This window comes from Lingula anatina, chromosome 6, assembly GCF_051362555.1.
Source record: "Lingula anatina isolate TDL-2025a chromosome 6, LinAna3.0, whole genome shotgun sequence".
NCBI classification, from domain to species: Eukaryota; Metazoa; Brachiopoda; class Lingulata; order Lingulida; family Lingulidae; genus Lingula; species Lingula anatina.
This window is the reverse complement of record NC_141772.1, coordinates 16,015,466-16,031,282: the sequence shown is the minus strand read 5'-3', so window position 1 is coordinate 16,031,282 and position 15,817 is coordinate 16,015,466. Positions and strand designations below refer to the sequence as shown.

The window sequence follows — 15,817 nt, the reverse complement described above, 5'->3', positions numbered from 1 at the left end:
AGAAAATGTGACTAGCAAAGGTCTTCAGGCCCATGGAACTTCAAAGTCACGCCTTGAAAATGCCAAATTGTAAACAAGACAGCACTGTTCTGAAATGGGTTTATTTCCATTTTTAACACTTTTTTAACATAAAACAAAATAAACATTTTACTGCCATTTTATATGACCAACTAAGAAAATTGATGAGATGGGAAAAGTATCAATAGAACAGTGTTAAATGTCCAATTTCCTCCATTCTGAGATTCTGAACATAGTGGATGATTGAATCTGACAAACTGCAATGATATGAGTTTATTTCCATTTTTGACACTTAATTACACAATACATGATAACAAGTTTACCATGTTTTTTACATAATCAACTAACAATGTTGTAAAGATGCAGGAAATATCAAACAAACACTTTTAGGCATCTTATTAGTTAAATAATGAGACTGTTAACATGCCTAATAATTGAATCTGAGGAAATGTGAAAAACAGTATAACTTCTAAAATAATGGCCTGATTATGCTGATTTTCGAACTCAACCTGCGTTTTAGTAAGATTGACCACTCCTGTGAGTATGATTACAATTGGCCAATCCGTTTTTCTTATATTGTGTTATCAGTGTTGTATTTATATTGAAAATAGTGAAAAAACAGCATAAATTCCCTAAAAATGGCCCAATCATGCTGATTTTCGAACTTGACCTGCGTATTATGAATATTCATCAGTTCTGTAAGTTTCAAGTCAAAAGGTAAAATGGTTTTCCACTTATCGTGTTATCGGTGCTGCATATATGCTGAAAAAAGTGAAAAAACAGCATAAATTCCCTAAAAGTGACCCGATCATGCTGATTTTCGAACTTGACCTGCGTATTATGAATATTCATCAGTTCTGCAAGTTTCAAGTCAAAAGGTAAAATGGTTTTCCACTTATCGTGTTATCGGTAAAAGTGCACGGCGACGACGGCGACGACAGCGACGACAGACGCAGAATTAAAAAGTGATGTAGGATTTTTAAAAAATAATTTGAAGGTAATATGTGTAAGGTTACGTGAAAAAAGCCTTTTTGTAGCCACTGTGACGTACAGTAGTAGCCTAGCTTAGGTTAACTATTCAATTAAGAAAAAAAGTTCTTGATTTTTTAGCAGAGTATTTTTCTCTTTGGAAATAAATTTTAATATATCTTTACGAAAGTCATTTTTCTTTTAATTGCTGTTATCAGCTATATAAAAATCAACCACTGTGACGTACAGTAGTAGCCTAGCTTAGGTTAACTATTCAATTAAGAAAAAAAGTTCTTGATTTTTTAACAGAGTATTTTTCTCTTTGGAAATAAATTTTAATATATCTTTACGAAAGTCATTTTTCTTTTAATTGCTGTCATCAGCTATATAAAAATCAACCATAAAAACTTTGCTTAATGGAAGTGCAGCCAGATAAGATTTGGGCATCATCTCAAAGACTTAAGACACTAGCTTACTTACAGAGACTTACAGAGCTTTATTTTTATGTACAGACACAGATGTGTCTGTACATATAGCCATCATCTGCGTCTGTCATCGTCGCCGTCGGTGCCGTCGTCGCCGTCGTGCACTTTTACCGATAACACGATAAGTGGAAAACCATTTTTGGCTTGAAACTTACAGTACTGATGAATATTCATAATACGCAGGTCGAGTTCGAAAATCAGCATGATCGGGTCACTTATAGGGAATTTATGCTGTTTTTTCACTTTTTTCAGCATATATGCAGCACCGATAACACGATAAGTGGAAAACCATTTTACCTTTTGGCTTGAAACTTACAGAACTGATGAATATTCATAATACGCAGGTCAAGTTCGAAAATCAGCGTGATTGGGTCATTTTTAGTGAATTTAGGCTATTTTTTCTCTTTTTTCAGCATATATGCAGCACCGATAACACCATAAATGGAAAACCATTTGACCTTTTGGCTTGAAACCTACAGAACTGATGAATATTCATAATACGCAGGTCAAGTTCGAAAATCAGCATGATTGGGTCATTTTTAGTGAATTTAGGCTATTTTTTCACTTTTTTTCAGCATTTTTGCAACACTGATAACACAATAAATGAAGAGCTGTTTTACCCTTTGGCTTGAAACTTACAGAACTGATAAATATTCATAATACGCAGGTCAAGTTTGAAAATCAGCACGATCGGGTCACTTATAGGGAATTTATGCTGTTTTTTTTTCACTTTTTTCAGTATATATGCAACACTGATAACACAATATAAGAAAAACAGATTGGCCAATTGTCATTATACTCACAGGAGGGGCCAATCTTACTAAAACGCAGGTTGAGTTTGAAAATCAGCATAATCAGTCCATTATTTTAAAAGGTAATGCTGTTTTTTCACATTTCCTCACATTCAATTCTTAGGCATGTTAACAGTCTCATTATTGAACTAATAAGATACGTAAATGTGTTTGTTTGGCATTTCCTGCATCTTTACAACATTGTTAGTTGATTTTGTAAAAATGATGGTAAACTTGTTATCATGTATTGTGTAATAAAGTGTCAAAAATGGAAATAAACTCATATCATTGCAGTTTGTCAGATGCATTCATCCACTATGTTCAGAATCTCAGAATGGAGGAAGTTGGGCATTTAAAACTGTTCTATTGATACTTTTCCCATCTCATCAATTTTCTTCATTGGTCATATAAAAATGGCAGTAAACTGTTTATTTTGTTTTATGTTTAAAAAGTGTTAAAAATGGAAATAAACCCATTTCAGAACAGTGCTGTATTGTTTACATTTTGGCATTTTCAATATGTGACTTTGAAGTTCCATGGGCCTGAAGGCTTTTGCTAGTCACATTTTCTGAATAACCATGATACTAATATTTTATAATTAAAAATTGATGGTCATTATGCTGTAAAACATTATGTAATATTGCATGAAAATTTGAAGAAACCCCTATTTTGGGCACTGCTCCCAAGATGACCATTTAAGGAAAATCATGTCACTTACTGTTCTCAAACTTACAGGAAAGAAACATGGGACTAAAATACAGCTCCAGTAGGCAATGCAGTCTGTTTGGTAAATTTTTCTGGCAATTAAACAGTTTTTTGTGAAAATTTAATTTTTCACTTATTGGCATTTTCAAGGTGTGACTTTGAAGTTCCATGATCCTGACGACCTTTGCTTGTCACATTTCCTGAATATCCGTGATACTAATATTTTATAATTAAAAATTGATGGTCATTATGCTGTTAAACATTATGTAATGTTGCATCAAAATTTGAAGAAACCCCTATTTTGGGCACTGCTCCCATGATGACCATTTAACAAAAATCATGTCAATTACTGTTCTCAAACTTACAGGAAAGAAACATGGGTCTAAAATACAGCTTCAGTAGGCAATGCAGTCTGTTTGGTAAATTTTTCTGGCAATTAAACAGTTTTTTGTGAAAATTTAATTTTTCACATATTGACATTTCCAAGGTGCGACTTAGAACCTCCACGGGCTTGAAGGCCCGTGCTAGTCACATTTTGTGAAAATCCATGACACTTATATTTTATTATTAAAAATCGATGGTCATTATGCTGTTAAGCATTATGTAATGTTGCATCAAAATAGAAGAAAACACAATTTTTGGTGCTGCTGCCTTGATGACCATTATGGAAAAACCGTGTTACTTATGACTGTCAAACTTTCAAAAAAGAAACACAGGACTAAAATGCAGCCTGAGTTAGAAAAGCAGTCTAATTGGCTTCTTTTTCTGGAAGTTATACATTTTAGTGTTATATTCATTATCTTTGTTGGCATATTCATTGTGGGACTCGGAGCTCCCATGGACATGAAGCCAAATGGTAATCATATTTTCTACATGTCCATCCTATTTATAGTCAATAAACAAAAATTGGTGATAATTATTCTCTAATTTATTATGTAATGTCACATCAAAATTGACAATCTTTTCGCACTGCTACTGCAAACATTATGAAAAGAAAACTGTGCTACTTATTATAATTTTAAACTTACAAGTACGATTTTTAGGATTGGCCTTCAGCTCATGAGAAAACCAGCTCTATTGGATTATCATGTTTATTGTATTTATGCATTTTTTGTGAAATTTTCATTTTTCTCAATCTGGCACTTTCTAAGTATAAACTTGAACTCTGATGGGCCTGAAGCCTTATGCTTTTACTTTCGTCTGTGTTACCTGTTGTGCATAAGTTGATGTTGACTGTGCAGTTAAACATAATGTATTATTGCATCAGGATTGGTATTCTCCTATTTTGGGCATTATGGTTTTGTGCTTTTCTTAAGGTGTGACTTATGGGCCTGAAGACCTTTGAGTGGGTCAGTCTGTAAATTACCCTTGGGTATCACTAGATTATTTTCAGAGTTATAAAGTCATTTGCTTTATAGGCCATTAAATGAGATTACGTAAAGCACACTTGTTGATATTTCCCTGTAAACTCCCAAAGGTAAAGCTCTTTGCTAGATTAATAATAAGGAAGCAGTGATAATTATGCAGGTAAATTTTGTTTAATATTGCAAATAAGTTTTAAATATATATATATATATATATATATATATATATATATATATATATCAAACTGGAAGATTAAAAGTTTGAATAGCAGCTTCATTGGAATTATATTTACCTCAAGCTCTGCCAAGGAGGTTATATTTTCACCCCTGTTTGTCTGTCATCCACATAACACAAAAAGTTATGGACTGATTTTGCAGAAATTTTCAGGAACTGTCGGAAGTGGGCCAAAGAGGACAATGATTAATTTTTGGTGGTGGTCCGGATCAATAATCAATCAATTATCAATAATAATCAACAATTGCTGCCTTGGCAGAGGTCTGCACTCTCAAAGTGCTTTTCTAGTTTTGTTGTTTTTCTTTATAATTTTTTCTCAAACACTTGCATTTGTGACTTTTAGCCCCAGGCAGACTCTCATCTGCCTGGGGCTCTGCACATTTTCTGTATTTCTACATAAGCAGTTGTATTGTTTTTTATGTCTTTAAACATTATGTAATATTATTTTATGCACTGTCATCATTTTTCAAATATTGAGACTTTCATAATGTGAATTTGAACTCTCATGGTCCTGAAACTGTAATCTTATTGAAGGGGTGGATTGAGACCATCTTCTGGGTCTTCCGGAAGACAGTAAGGTTATTAAGTTTATATTGACTGGTATCTATTTTTTTCTGTTGGAAGACCATCAAAATGGAGGATGGATCAACATAGATACTTTGTAATACTGTCAGAAAATATCTCTGGGTCCGCTCCTGTTATTGACCATGTTACCTGTTGTGCAAGATTAAAATTCAGTGTTGACTGACAGTGCTATTATAAGCATTATTTATTATTGCATCAAAATTGACAAAATGACCTTTTTTGCATCTTTATTTTCTGTTTTTGGTCTGTACATTTGACAGCTTTGCTGCCTTGTTTCACTTTTTTCAGCATATATGCAAAACCGATAACACGATAAGTGGAAAACCATTTTATCTTTTGGCTTGAAACTTACAGAACTGATGAATATTCATAATACGCAGGTCAAGTTAGAAAATCAGCATGATTGGGTCATTTTTAGGGAATTTATGCTGTTTTTATGTACAGACACAGATGTGTCTGTACATATAGCCGTCATCTGCGTCTGTCGTTGCCGTCGACGCCGTCGCCGTGCACTTTTACCGATAACACGATAAGTGGAAAACCATTTTTGCTTTTGGCTTGAAACTTACAGAACTGATGAATATTCATAATATGCAGGTCAAGTTTGAAAATCAGCATGATCGGGTCATTTTTAGGGAATTTATGCTGTTTTTTTTTCACTTTTTTCAGCATATATGCAACACCGATAACACGATAAGTGGAAAACCATTTTATCTTTTGGCTTGAAACTTACAAAACTAATGAATATTCATAATCCGCAGGTCAAGTTCGAAAATCAGCATGATCGGGTCATTTTTAGGGAAGTTATGCTGTTTTTTTTCACTTTTTTCAGCATATATGCAGCACCGATAACACGATAAGTGGAAAACCATTTTACTTTTTGGCTTGAAACTTACAAAACTAATGAATATTCATAATCCGCAGGTCAAGTTCGAAAATCAGCATGATCGGGTCATTTTTAGGGAAGTTATGCTGTTTTTTTCACTTTTTTCAGCATATATGCAACACCGATAACACGATAAGTGGAAAACCATTTTATCTTTTGGCTTGAAACTTACAGAACTGATGAATATTCATAATACGCAGGTCAAGTTCGAAAATCAGCATGATTGGGTCATTTTTAGGGAATTTATGCTGTTTTTATGTACAGACACAGATGTGTCTGTACATATAGCCATCATCTGCGTCTGTCGTCGCCGTCGTCGCCGTGCACTTTTACCGATAACACGATAAGTGGAAAACTGTTTTTTCTTTTGGCTTGAAACTTACAGTACTGATGAATATTCATAATACGTAGGTCAAGTTCGAAAATCAGCATGAATGGGTCACTTATAGGGAATTTATGCTGTTTTTTCACTTTTTTCAGCATATATGCAGCACTGATAACACAATAAGTGGAAAACCGTTTTACCTTTTGGCTTGAAACTTACAGAACTGATGAATATTTATAATATGCAGGTCAAGTTCGAAAATCAGCATGATCGGGTCACTTATAGGGAATTTATGCTGTTTTTTCATTTTTTTCAGCATATATGCAGCACCGATAACACAATAAGTGGAAAACCTTTTTACCTTTTGGCTTGAAACTTACAGAACTGATAAATATTTATAATATGCAGGTCAAGTTCGAAAATCAGCATGATTGGGTCACTTTTAGGGAATTTATGCTGTTTTTTCACTTTTTTCAGCATAAATGCAGCACCGATAACACGATAAGTGGAAAATGGTTTTACCTTTTGGTTTGAAACTTACAGAACTGATGAGTATTTATAATATGCAGGTCAAGTTCGAAAATCAGCATGATAGAGCCACTTTCATGGAAGTTATGCTTTTTTTTTCATTTTTTTCAGCATATATGCAACACTAATAACACAATATAAGAAAAACAGATAGGCCAATTGTCATTGTACTCACAGGAGTGGTCAATCTTACTAAAACATAGCTTGAGTATGAAAATCAGCATAATCGGGCAATTATTTTAGAAGTTATGCTGTTTTTTCACATTTCCTCAGATTCAATTCTTAGGCATGTTAACAGTCTCATTATTTAACTAATAAGATACATAAAAGTGTTTGTTTGATATTTCCTGCATCTTTACAACATTATTAATTGATTATGTGAAAATGATGGTAAACTTGTTATCGTGTATTGTGTAATAAAGTGTCAAAAATGGAAATAAACTCATATCATTGCAGTTTGTCGGATTCAATCATCTACTATCTTCAGAATCTCAGAATGGAGGAAATTGGACATTTAACACTGTTCTATTGATATTTTTCCCATCTCATCAATTTTCTTAGTTGGTCATATAAAAATGGCAACAAACTGTTTATTTTGTCTTATGCTTAAAAAATGTTAAAAATGGAAATAAACCCATTTCAGAACAGTGCTGTCTTGTTTACATTTTGGCATTTTTAAGATGTGACTTTGAAGTTCCATGAGCCTGCAGACCTTTGCTAGTCACATTTTCTGAATATCCATGATACTAATATTTTATGATTAAAATTGATGGTCATTATGCTGTTAAATATTATGTAATATTGCATCAAAATTTGAAGAAACCCCTATTTTGGGCACTGCTCCCACGATGACCATTTAAGAAAAACCATGTCACTGTTTTCAAACTTACAGGAAAGAAACATGGGGCTAAAATACAACTTCAGAGGGCAATGCAAGCTGTTTGGTAATTTTTTTCTGGCAGTTAAACAGTTTTTTATGAAAATTTAATTTTTCACATATTGGCATTTTCAAGGTGTGACTTTGAAGTTCCATGAGCCTGCAGCCCTTTGATAGTCACGTTTTCTGATGTTCATGTTACTAATATTCTATTATTAAAAATTGATGGTCATTATGCTGTTAAACATTATGTAATATTGCATCAAAATTTGAATAAACCCCTATTTTGGGCACTGCTCCCATGATGACCATTTAAGAAAAACCATGTCACTTACTGTTTTCAAACTTACAGGAAAGAAACATGGGGCTAAAATACAGCTTCAGAGGGCAATGCAGTCTGTTTGGTAATTTTTTCTGGCAGTTAAACAGTTTTTTGTGAAAATTTAATTTTTCACTTATTAGAATTTTCAAGGTGTGACTTTGAAGTTCCATGATCCTGAAGACCTTTGCTTGTCACGTTTTCTGAATGTCCATGTTACTAATATTCTATTATTAAAAATTGATGGTCATTATGCTGTTAAGCATTATGTAATGTTGCATCAAAATAGAAGAAAACACAATTTTTGGTGCTGCTGCCATGATGACCATTATGGGAAAACCGTGTTATGACTGTCAAACCTTTAAAAAAGAAACACAGGACTAAAATGCAGAATGAGTTGGAAAAGCAGTCTAATTGGCTTCTTTTTCTGGAAGTTATACATTTGAGTGAAATATTCATTATCTTTTTGGCATATTCATTGTGGGACTCGGAGCTCCCATGGACATGAAGCCGAATGGTAATCAAATTTTCTACATGTCCATGCTATTTATTGTCAATAATCAAAAATTGGTGTAATTATTCTATAGTTTATTATGTAATGTTACATCAAAATTGACAACAATATTTTTGCATTGCTACTGCAAACATTATGAAAAGAAAACTGTGTTACTTATTATCATTTTTAACTTACAAGTATGATTTTTAGAATTGGTATGCAGTTCAAATTAGAAAGCCAGGTCAATTGGGTTATCATTTATTATTGAATTTATGCCATTTTGTGTGAAATTTTCATTTTTCTCATTCTGGCACTTTCTAAGTATAAACTTGAACTCTGATGGGCCTGAAGCCTTATGCTTTTTCTTTCGTCGTTGTTGCCTGTTGTGCATAAGTTGATGTTGACTGTGCAGTTAAACATAATGTATTATTGCATCAGGATTGGTAGTCTCCTATTTTGGGCATTATGGTTTTGTGCTTTTCTTAAAGTGTGACTTATGGGCTTGAAGACCTTTGAGTGTGTCAGTCTGTAAATTACCCTTGGGTATCACTTGATTAATTTCAGAGTTATAAAGTCATTTGCCTTAATAGGCCATTAAATGAGATTACATAAAGCACACTTGTTGATATTTCCCTGTAAACTCCCAAAGGTAAAGCACTCTGCTAGATTAATAATAAGGAAGCAGTAATAATTATGCAGGTAAATTTTGTTTAATATTGCAAATAAGTTTTAAATATATATATTTATATCAAACTGGAAGATTAAAAGTTTGAATAGCATCTTCATTGAAATTATATTTACCTCAGGCTCTGCCAAGGAGGTTATATTTTCATCCCCGTTTGTCTGTCATCCACATAACACAAAAAGTTATGGACTGATTTTGCAGAAATTTTCAGGAACTGTCGGAAGTGGGCCAAAGAGGACAATGATTAATTTTTGGTGGTGGTCCGGAACAATAATCAATCAATTATCAATAATAATCAACAATTGCTGCCTTGGCAGAGGTCTGCACTCTCAAAGTGCTTTTCTAGTTTTGTTATGTTTTCCTTTATAATTTTTTCTCAAACACTTGCACTTGTGACTTTTAACTCTCATCTGCCTGGGGCTCTGCACATTTTCTGTATTTCCACATAAGCAGTTGTATTGTTTTTTATGTCTTTAAACATTATGTAATATTATTTTATGCACTGTCATCATTTTTCAAATATTGAGACTTTCATAATGTGAATTTGAACTCTCATGGTCCTGAAACTGTAATCTTATTGAAGGGGTGGACCATCTTCTGGGTCTTCCGGAAGACAGTCAGGTTATTAAGTTTATATTGACTGGTATCTATTTTTTTCTGTTGGAAGTTCATCAAAATGGAGGATGGATCAACATAGATACTTTGTAATACTGTCAGAAAATATCTCTGGGTCCGCTCCTGTTATTGACCATGTTACCTGTTGTACAAGATTAAAATTCAGTGTTGACTGACAGTGCTATTATAAGCATTATTTATAATTGCATCAAAATTGACAAAATGACCTTTTTTGCATCTTTATTTTCTGTTTTTTGTCTGTACATTTGACAGCTTTGCTGCCTTGTTTATTAATTCTGTTTTATTTTATTAATTTAATATGTAAAGTAACAAAGAGATACATCATGTAACAAATTAATACACCTGGTAACGAATAGATAAATGAATAAATAAATTAACACTTAAATAATAACTCAGTTCCATCTTCAAGCACCAATTCTTTACAAAGAAACCCAAGTAGGAGCATTTCTTCAGTGTTAGGTTGATCCAACTACAAGTCTAGGTTCATGTATTTGGATTTAGAAGCTACTATGTAGACCCCATTCTTTTTTTCACCATACTGTCCAGTCTGCCATGGTTTTAAGAGCACTTTGAACTGTTTTGCTGTTGTAGAATACCTGCTGGGTTCAACTGTTTGCCACATTTTGGCAAATTCTTTTACTGTTTGGCTAAACATTGATGCCCATGGCATGACTTTGCTCCTTTGTCGTCATGAGTTCTTTTGTTGTTATTGTTTTATCAGGTAAAACAGTTTGTATAAGTACTGTACTAATTAATAAATCCAGCTGAACAGAACATGTGGAATTTCTGTTAAAAGAACTGTCAAGTGCAGCTTGAAAAAATATATGATCTTTTCCAGGACATCTAACAACAGTGAGTATCACAGGTTTTTTCTTCAATATTGCAATGTCTCTCATCCTAGTTTATGCTTGTAGAAGACAGGTACATTATCCTATATGCCACAAATTTAGTCAAAACTGCATGTATTTGAGAATATCCGACTCCTGTGGTTTCAGTCAAAGATCACCTAACATTCCCACTGCACATACCTGTATTGTAATTAATTTAAGTTCATGATGAAAGTGTCACTGTCAAAAGAGAGAGACAACTCAGTCATTTGAATGTAGCAGTGAATCTGCTTCTCTTCTTGGTCCCTCTGATGTTTCAGGTGTTTGGTCTCCCTTCGTAACTTGCGGTTGAACTGTAACTGTAGTGTTATCTTCCATACTAAGTCTCACAACACCAGCCTGGTAAACCAAATGAAACAAGTGTATGATGAAAATTAAATCTCAAGAAGATACTATACTGGTATTTTATGGCAGGCAATATGCATATTAAACAGTAATAATTCAATTTATTTCTTAAAATGTCAACCTTACTGACCAATTCAAAGCCTGCTCCAAAATTACGGGCCGGGGGGTTCGATATAACTGCCCTTTTAGCAGGGAAAAGGTTCACTCAGGGTAAAATTTGATCTAGGTACATGAAGATTTTATGGTAAAAGGTCCACATTTTTGGAAAAAGAAACCCTCCTTTGAAATTGCTGGCTAGGTGCAGGCCTGAAATTATGATATGAACTGTCCATGTACATGAGAGTTTTTAATCTGACTCAGTTAGAGATAGCTAGGCCAGTAGCCATCAATATCAAAGAAAGAGGTCTTTTGTGAAAAAGTAGACCTCTTACTGTGAAATCTTCATTTTTTACCCAACATGGACTTTTTCCCAGTAAAAAGGACAGTTTCTTGCCCCCCCCCCCCCCAACCCTCTAGTTATAAGCCTGGACAGACAGCAAAATATAGATACTATATAATCTATTTCAGTGGTTTTGAATAGGGTACAAATTGCAGATTGGTATCAGGTGTTGAGGGGAAAATGGCAGAAATATCCTAGAAAATTATTTTTTTTAACACCCATTTTTTTCTAAGGTATAACACCCATATTTATCTTTTTGTAGTTGTACCTTTTACTTATCAGTACAGTTTAGTATTTAGTTTAAAGTACCAGTTCTTACCAGATTATTGTCTTCAAAACCACAATATTTTATTTGTGGTAAAGGTACCTCTTGTGGAGGAACTGTTCGCTGCAGCAAAATTTCAAACTGTAAAAAACAATTGATGTGTGTCATTTATTTCTGGTCAGAACACTGTCTGTTTAGAATCATTTATACTCAAATCATTTATGTACTGTAATTTATGGTAATTGAGTTTAACTACTACCAATTTAGTGACTGAGCATATATATGGAATGCCATTCACGCAAAAAATGCACACGTCAATTCAACAATCTATCGGCACTATTTAACAGTCAAAACCTACTTTAACTATCTAAACTTGATTCAACTAAATTAGTTTCGGTCATTTTAATCATTCGTCAAAATCTAACAATCAAAAAACGATCCAAAAGTCAGTTACCGCAACTCAACAATCAGTCACCACAACTCAACAATCAGTTACTGCAATTCAACAATCTGTCGCGGACTTAACACCAGATGGCGCACGCGCACCTTCAGCGATCTGAACGTCCTTGACCTTTTCCATAGCACAGGCTTCAAATAACTGCGCATGCGCGAAAATTAAAAAAATAACTAATACTAATAGAAAATTATAGGGCCTTCCATCATACTGAATTGAATTGAATTCTGACCTGAGTCACGTGATATCAGATGGCACAACCATTGGCTGAAGATAGTGATCAGCGCAACAAATTGTCGTAGGAAAGCGCACACACTCCGGTACGACGTTTAAAAATCAAACATGTTTGATTCTCTCCCAACTAGTTGAAAAGTTGACGTGGAGCAGCGCAGACAGGCCGATATTTTGTTGTAAGTGTGTCGGCCGACGAAAAATCGTTCTGTGTGAGGCGGGCTAATGATCATCTTCAAAAACAGTTAATATAAAATATACTTTATAATAAGTTCTTGTTCCCGGCCTATTTATAAACTTAATTGATTTATTTATTTTTGTTTTGAGTATTTGTAGATTAAAAACACAAAAGTTGTCTTGTTTCATATAGAGGTACCACATATTGTTCGTGTACTGCATAATATGCGGAATTGAAAACATGGAAAAGGTCAAGAACGTTTCAGATCGCTGAAGGTGCGCGCGTCATCTGGTGTTAAGTCCTCGACTGATTTGTGATTTGCAGTAACTGATTGTTGATTTGCAATAACTGATTGTTGAGTTGCGGTGACTGATTGTTGAGTTGCGGTGACTGACTTTTGAATCGTTTATTGATTGTTAGATTTTGACGAATGATTAAAATGACCAAAACTAATTTAGTAGAATTAAGTTAAGATAGTTAAAGTAATTGCTTCCAATGGTGGTCACTGTTCTGAGGCTGAAAGAACAAAATGACATTGTATGTGTGTCTGCCTGTTCTCTATTTATTTCTGTTTTTCTTTCTATATTTACGTAATTAATTTATTTATTAATTTACTTATTTAATTTAGTGGCAATGTGGTACAGTATGCTGTACATAGATTGACACATTATTACTCAGGTTATCATTTATCTTTTACAAAAATTGTAGGCAATTTTTCCAACAGGATTGAAGTTTTAACTTCTGAGCATTATCAAACTGAATTTTATCCAAAACTTGAACAGATTCTCTTGCTACAAAGTACCCCACTTATACAAAGCTTAGTGCAGCATTTGCTGTATTTTTTTTTCACTAAGACTTGATTCCCATGCCTAGATCGATCCATCTACCTTATTAGTACAGTATCGTATTTATTTTAAAGTAGCAGTTCTTACCAAATTGTTTTCTTGAAATCCACAATACTTGATCTGCGGTAAAGATTCCTCTTGCTGTGGAACTTTATGCTGCAACAAACTCTCAAACTGTAAAAAAAAAAAAAAGTTGAAGTGTGTCAGTTATTTTTGGTCAGATCACTATTTGTTTAAAATCAATTTATACTCAAAACATTTGTGTACTGTTATGGTAACTGAGGTCAGGATGGAGTTTAACTACTAGTAATTTATTGACTGATCACACACTTCAGTGTGAAAAAAGTATGCCACTATCAGTCTGTAGCCAAGTGTGAGCATGCTACAGTGGTTACTCCACTGCATTGCGGTACATGTATCAGTGTTGACTGTTTGTTGATGACGTAAAAGTACCGAAGTTAAATCAAAATTTTTGCCCGCAGTTGGTTAGAATAAACCCACAAACTCTGTTGATTATACATGTATTTATAAATATTAGCCATGTGTGATAATTTAATGTAATACATTTACTAATGTCAATCAACTTACAAACATATCATCCGCCATTTTCTTCTTTATAACAACAGATGGAGTGACACCTGTATAAAAGAAAAGATGGAGTGGCATCTTTTTGCAAAAGAAAAGACACAATTGGCACCTTGATTTTTTGGTCCTTTTTCAACATATAGTTATTTAATGTAATATGATATAATTATTGTTTATGAATAATATTTTTGCACAGCAGTCACTTTTGTATAACTAAATTTATAATGAAAGCACATGGCCTTGCTTGTAGTACATGTCCCGCGACATCTACTGTTACACTTAAGCACTACAACTGTATGTGTTATTTATCAAACTTAGGCTGTATTCCCAGAGCTTTTAGATCGATCTATCCTCGCGGGGAGTCTCAATAGATTACTGTCAGATAATCCGCCTTAAATGTTTGTCCCGCCTACTACAAGCTGTAAAGGGGTAATTAAATAGAGGTGGAGTGGGGGGGGGGGGGTGTAAGGAGGGAAGAAGGCACACACTGACATTAACTGAAAAAGATTTTATATGTATACGGGTATAGATAAATTGTTTGGAAGATCTTGAAGGGAAGGAGAGAGAAGTTCCTTTGGACCAAGTATCAAAGCATTCATTAACAGTAACCTCTACAAGGGTCACAGCTAAGATAACTGAAACAGTTATTTCCTGTGTTTTCTATGTGTATATTAAGTATATTATGTGTCTCTCAAGGTTTGATAAGAATATTTACAATCTACCTGATACATGGTGTCAGCCAAACTTGCATGTAGCCTTGTCTGTAAATGCAATTTCTGAACATTGAGAGATTTTGGACTATGAAAGAGTGAGTAAGGGGGGGAGGGGGGGGGTCAGCATGACATTAATGAGATTGGAAAAGATTTAACTATTTTGTACTAAAAGTAGAGAAGGTGAAGATTACTACTGCCTTAGAGCACTTAATGCATAAATGTCACCTTAAACAGTTTTGAATTAATATGTATGACAGTAATTGCTTCCAATGGTGGTCACTTCTGAAGCTGAAAGAAGAAAATGACTTTGCATGTGTGTTTGTCTGTTGTCTTTATTTATTTGTTTTTCTCTCCATATTTACGTAATTAATTTATTTGTTAATTTGCTTATTTATTTTAGTGGCAATGTGATACAGTACGCTCTGCATAGATTGACACATTATTAGGATATCATTTATCTTTTACAAATATTGAAGACAATTTTTCCAACAGGATTGAAGCTTAAACTTCTGAGCATTATTAAACTGAAATTTATCCAAAACTTGAACAGATTCTCTAGCTACAAAGTACCCCACTTATACAAAGCTTAGTGCAGCATTTGCTGTATTTTTTTTTCACTAAGACTGGATTCCCATGCCTAGATGGATCCATCTGGATTGATCCAACCTTAGGGAGTCTCACTAAATTGCTGTAAACTAACCGGCTTAAAGATGCATACAAAGCCAATTTTTTGTCACAAAAAACGACCAAATGCAAGCATATAGTTTCTAGTAGTATAACTAAGAGAATTACCAAAAGGCAGTGTTTAATTTTACCCGAAAATGATGTTTAAACGGATTTTTCTGCCAGCATTCTATGCTGTATGTCAATGGGGAAGAAAAGTAGGTCACAAAAGTAGGTTAAATTTCTGATCAGAAATTTAAAGAAAGGAGCAGTCTAAAGCTCTTTTATGGCTGATCGAGTGATCTGTT

At 33.8% G+C, this 15,817-nt stretch overlaps 1 protein-coding gene and 1 long non-coding RNA gene across 4 annotated transcripts in view; one reads left to right on the top strand and one right to left on the bottom strand.

Annotated features, from left to right (window-relative positions):
• LOC106171728 (uncharacterized) overlaps positions 1-15,817 on the top strand; it is a 52,463-nt gene that overhangs the window by 16,379 nt on the left and 20,267 nt on the right. The window lies entirely within an intron of this gene.
• On the bottom strand, positions 10,110-14,174 carry LOC106154906 (uncharacterized). Of its 2 annotated transcripts, XM_013529460.2 has the most exons (4): positions 14,137-14,174; positions 13,636-13,722; positions 11,895-11,981; positions 10,110-11,130 (listed from the first exon to the last, which is right to left on the bottom strand). In XM_013529460.2, the coding sequence occupies exons 1-4, from the start codon at positions 14,152-14,154 to the stop codon at positions 10,993-10,995; spliced, it is 330 nt and encodes a 109-aa protein (XP_013384914.2). In that variant the 5' UTR covers positions 14,155-14,174; the 3' UTR covers positions 10,110-10,992. The 2 variants fall into 2 exon arrangements, with proteins under 2 accessions (XP_013384914.2, XP_086871107.1); XM_087014981.1 differs by lacking the exon at positions 11,895-11,981.

What these genes read in the sequence shown, in the direction of transcription:
- LOC106154906 (XM_013529460.2), bottom strand. An exon ending in GATTTCAAGAAAACAATTTG is followed by an intron (nt 11,982 to 13,635) that starts GTAAGAACTGCT and finishes TGTTTTTTACAG; the next exon opens with TTTGAAATTTTGCTGCAGCG. An exon ending in GTTTTGAAGACAATAATCTG is followed by an intron (nt 11,131 to 11,894) that starts GTAAGAACTGGT and finishes TTGGTTTACCAG; the next exon opens with GCTGGTGTTGTGAGACTTAG.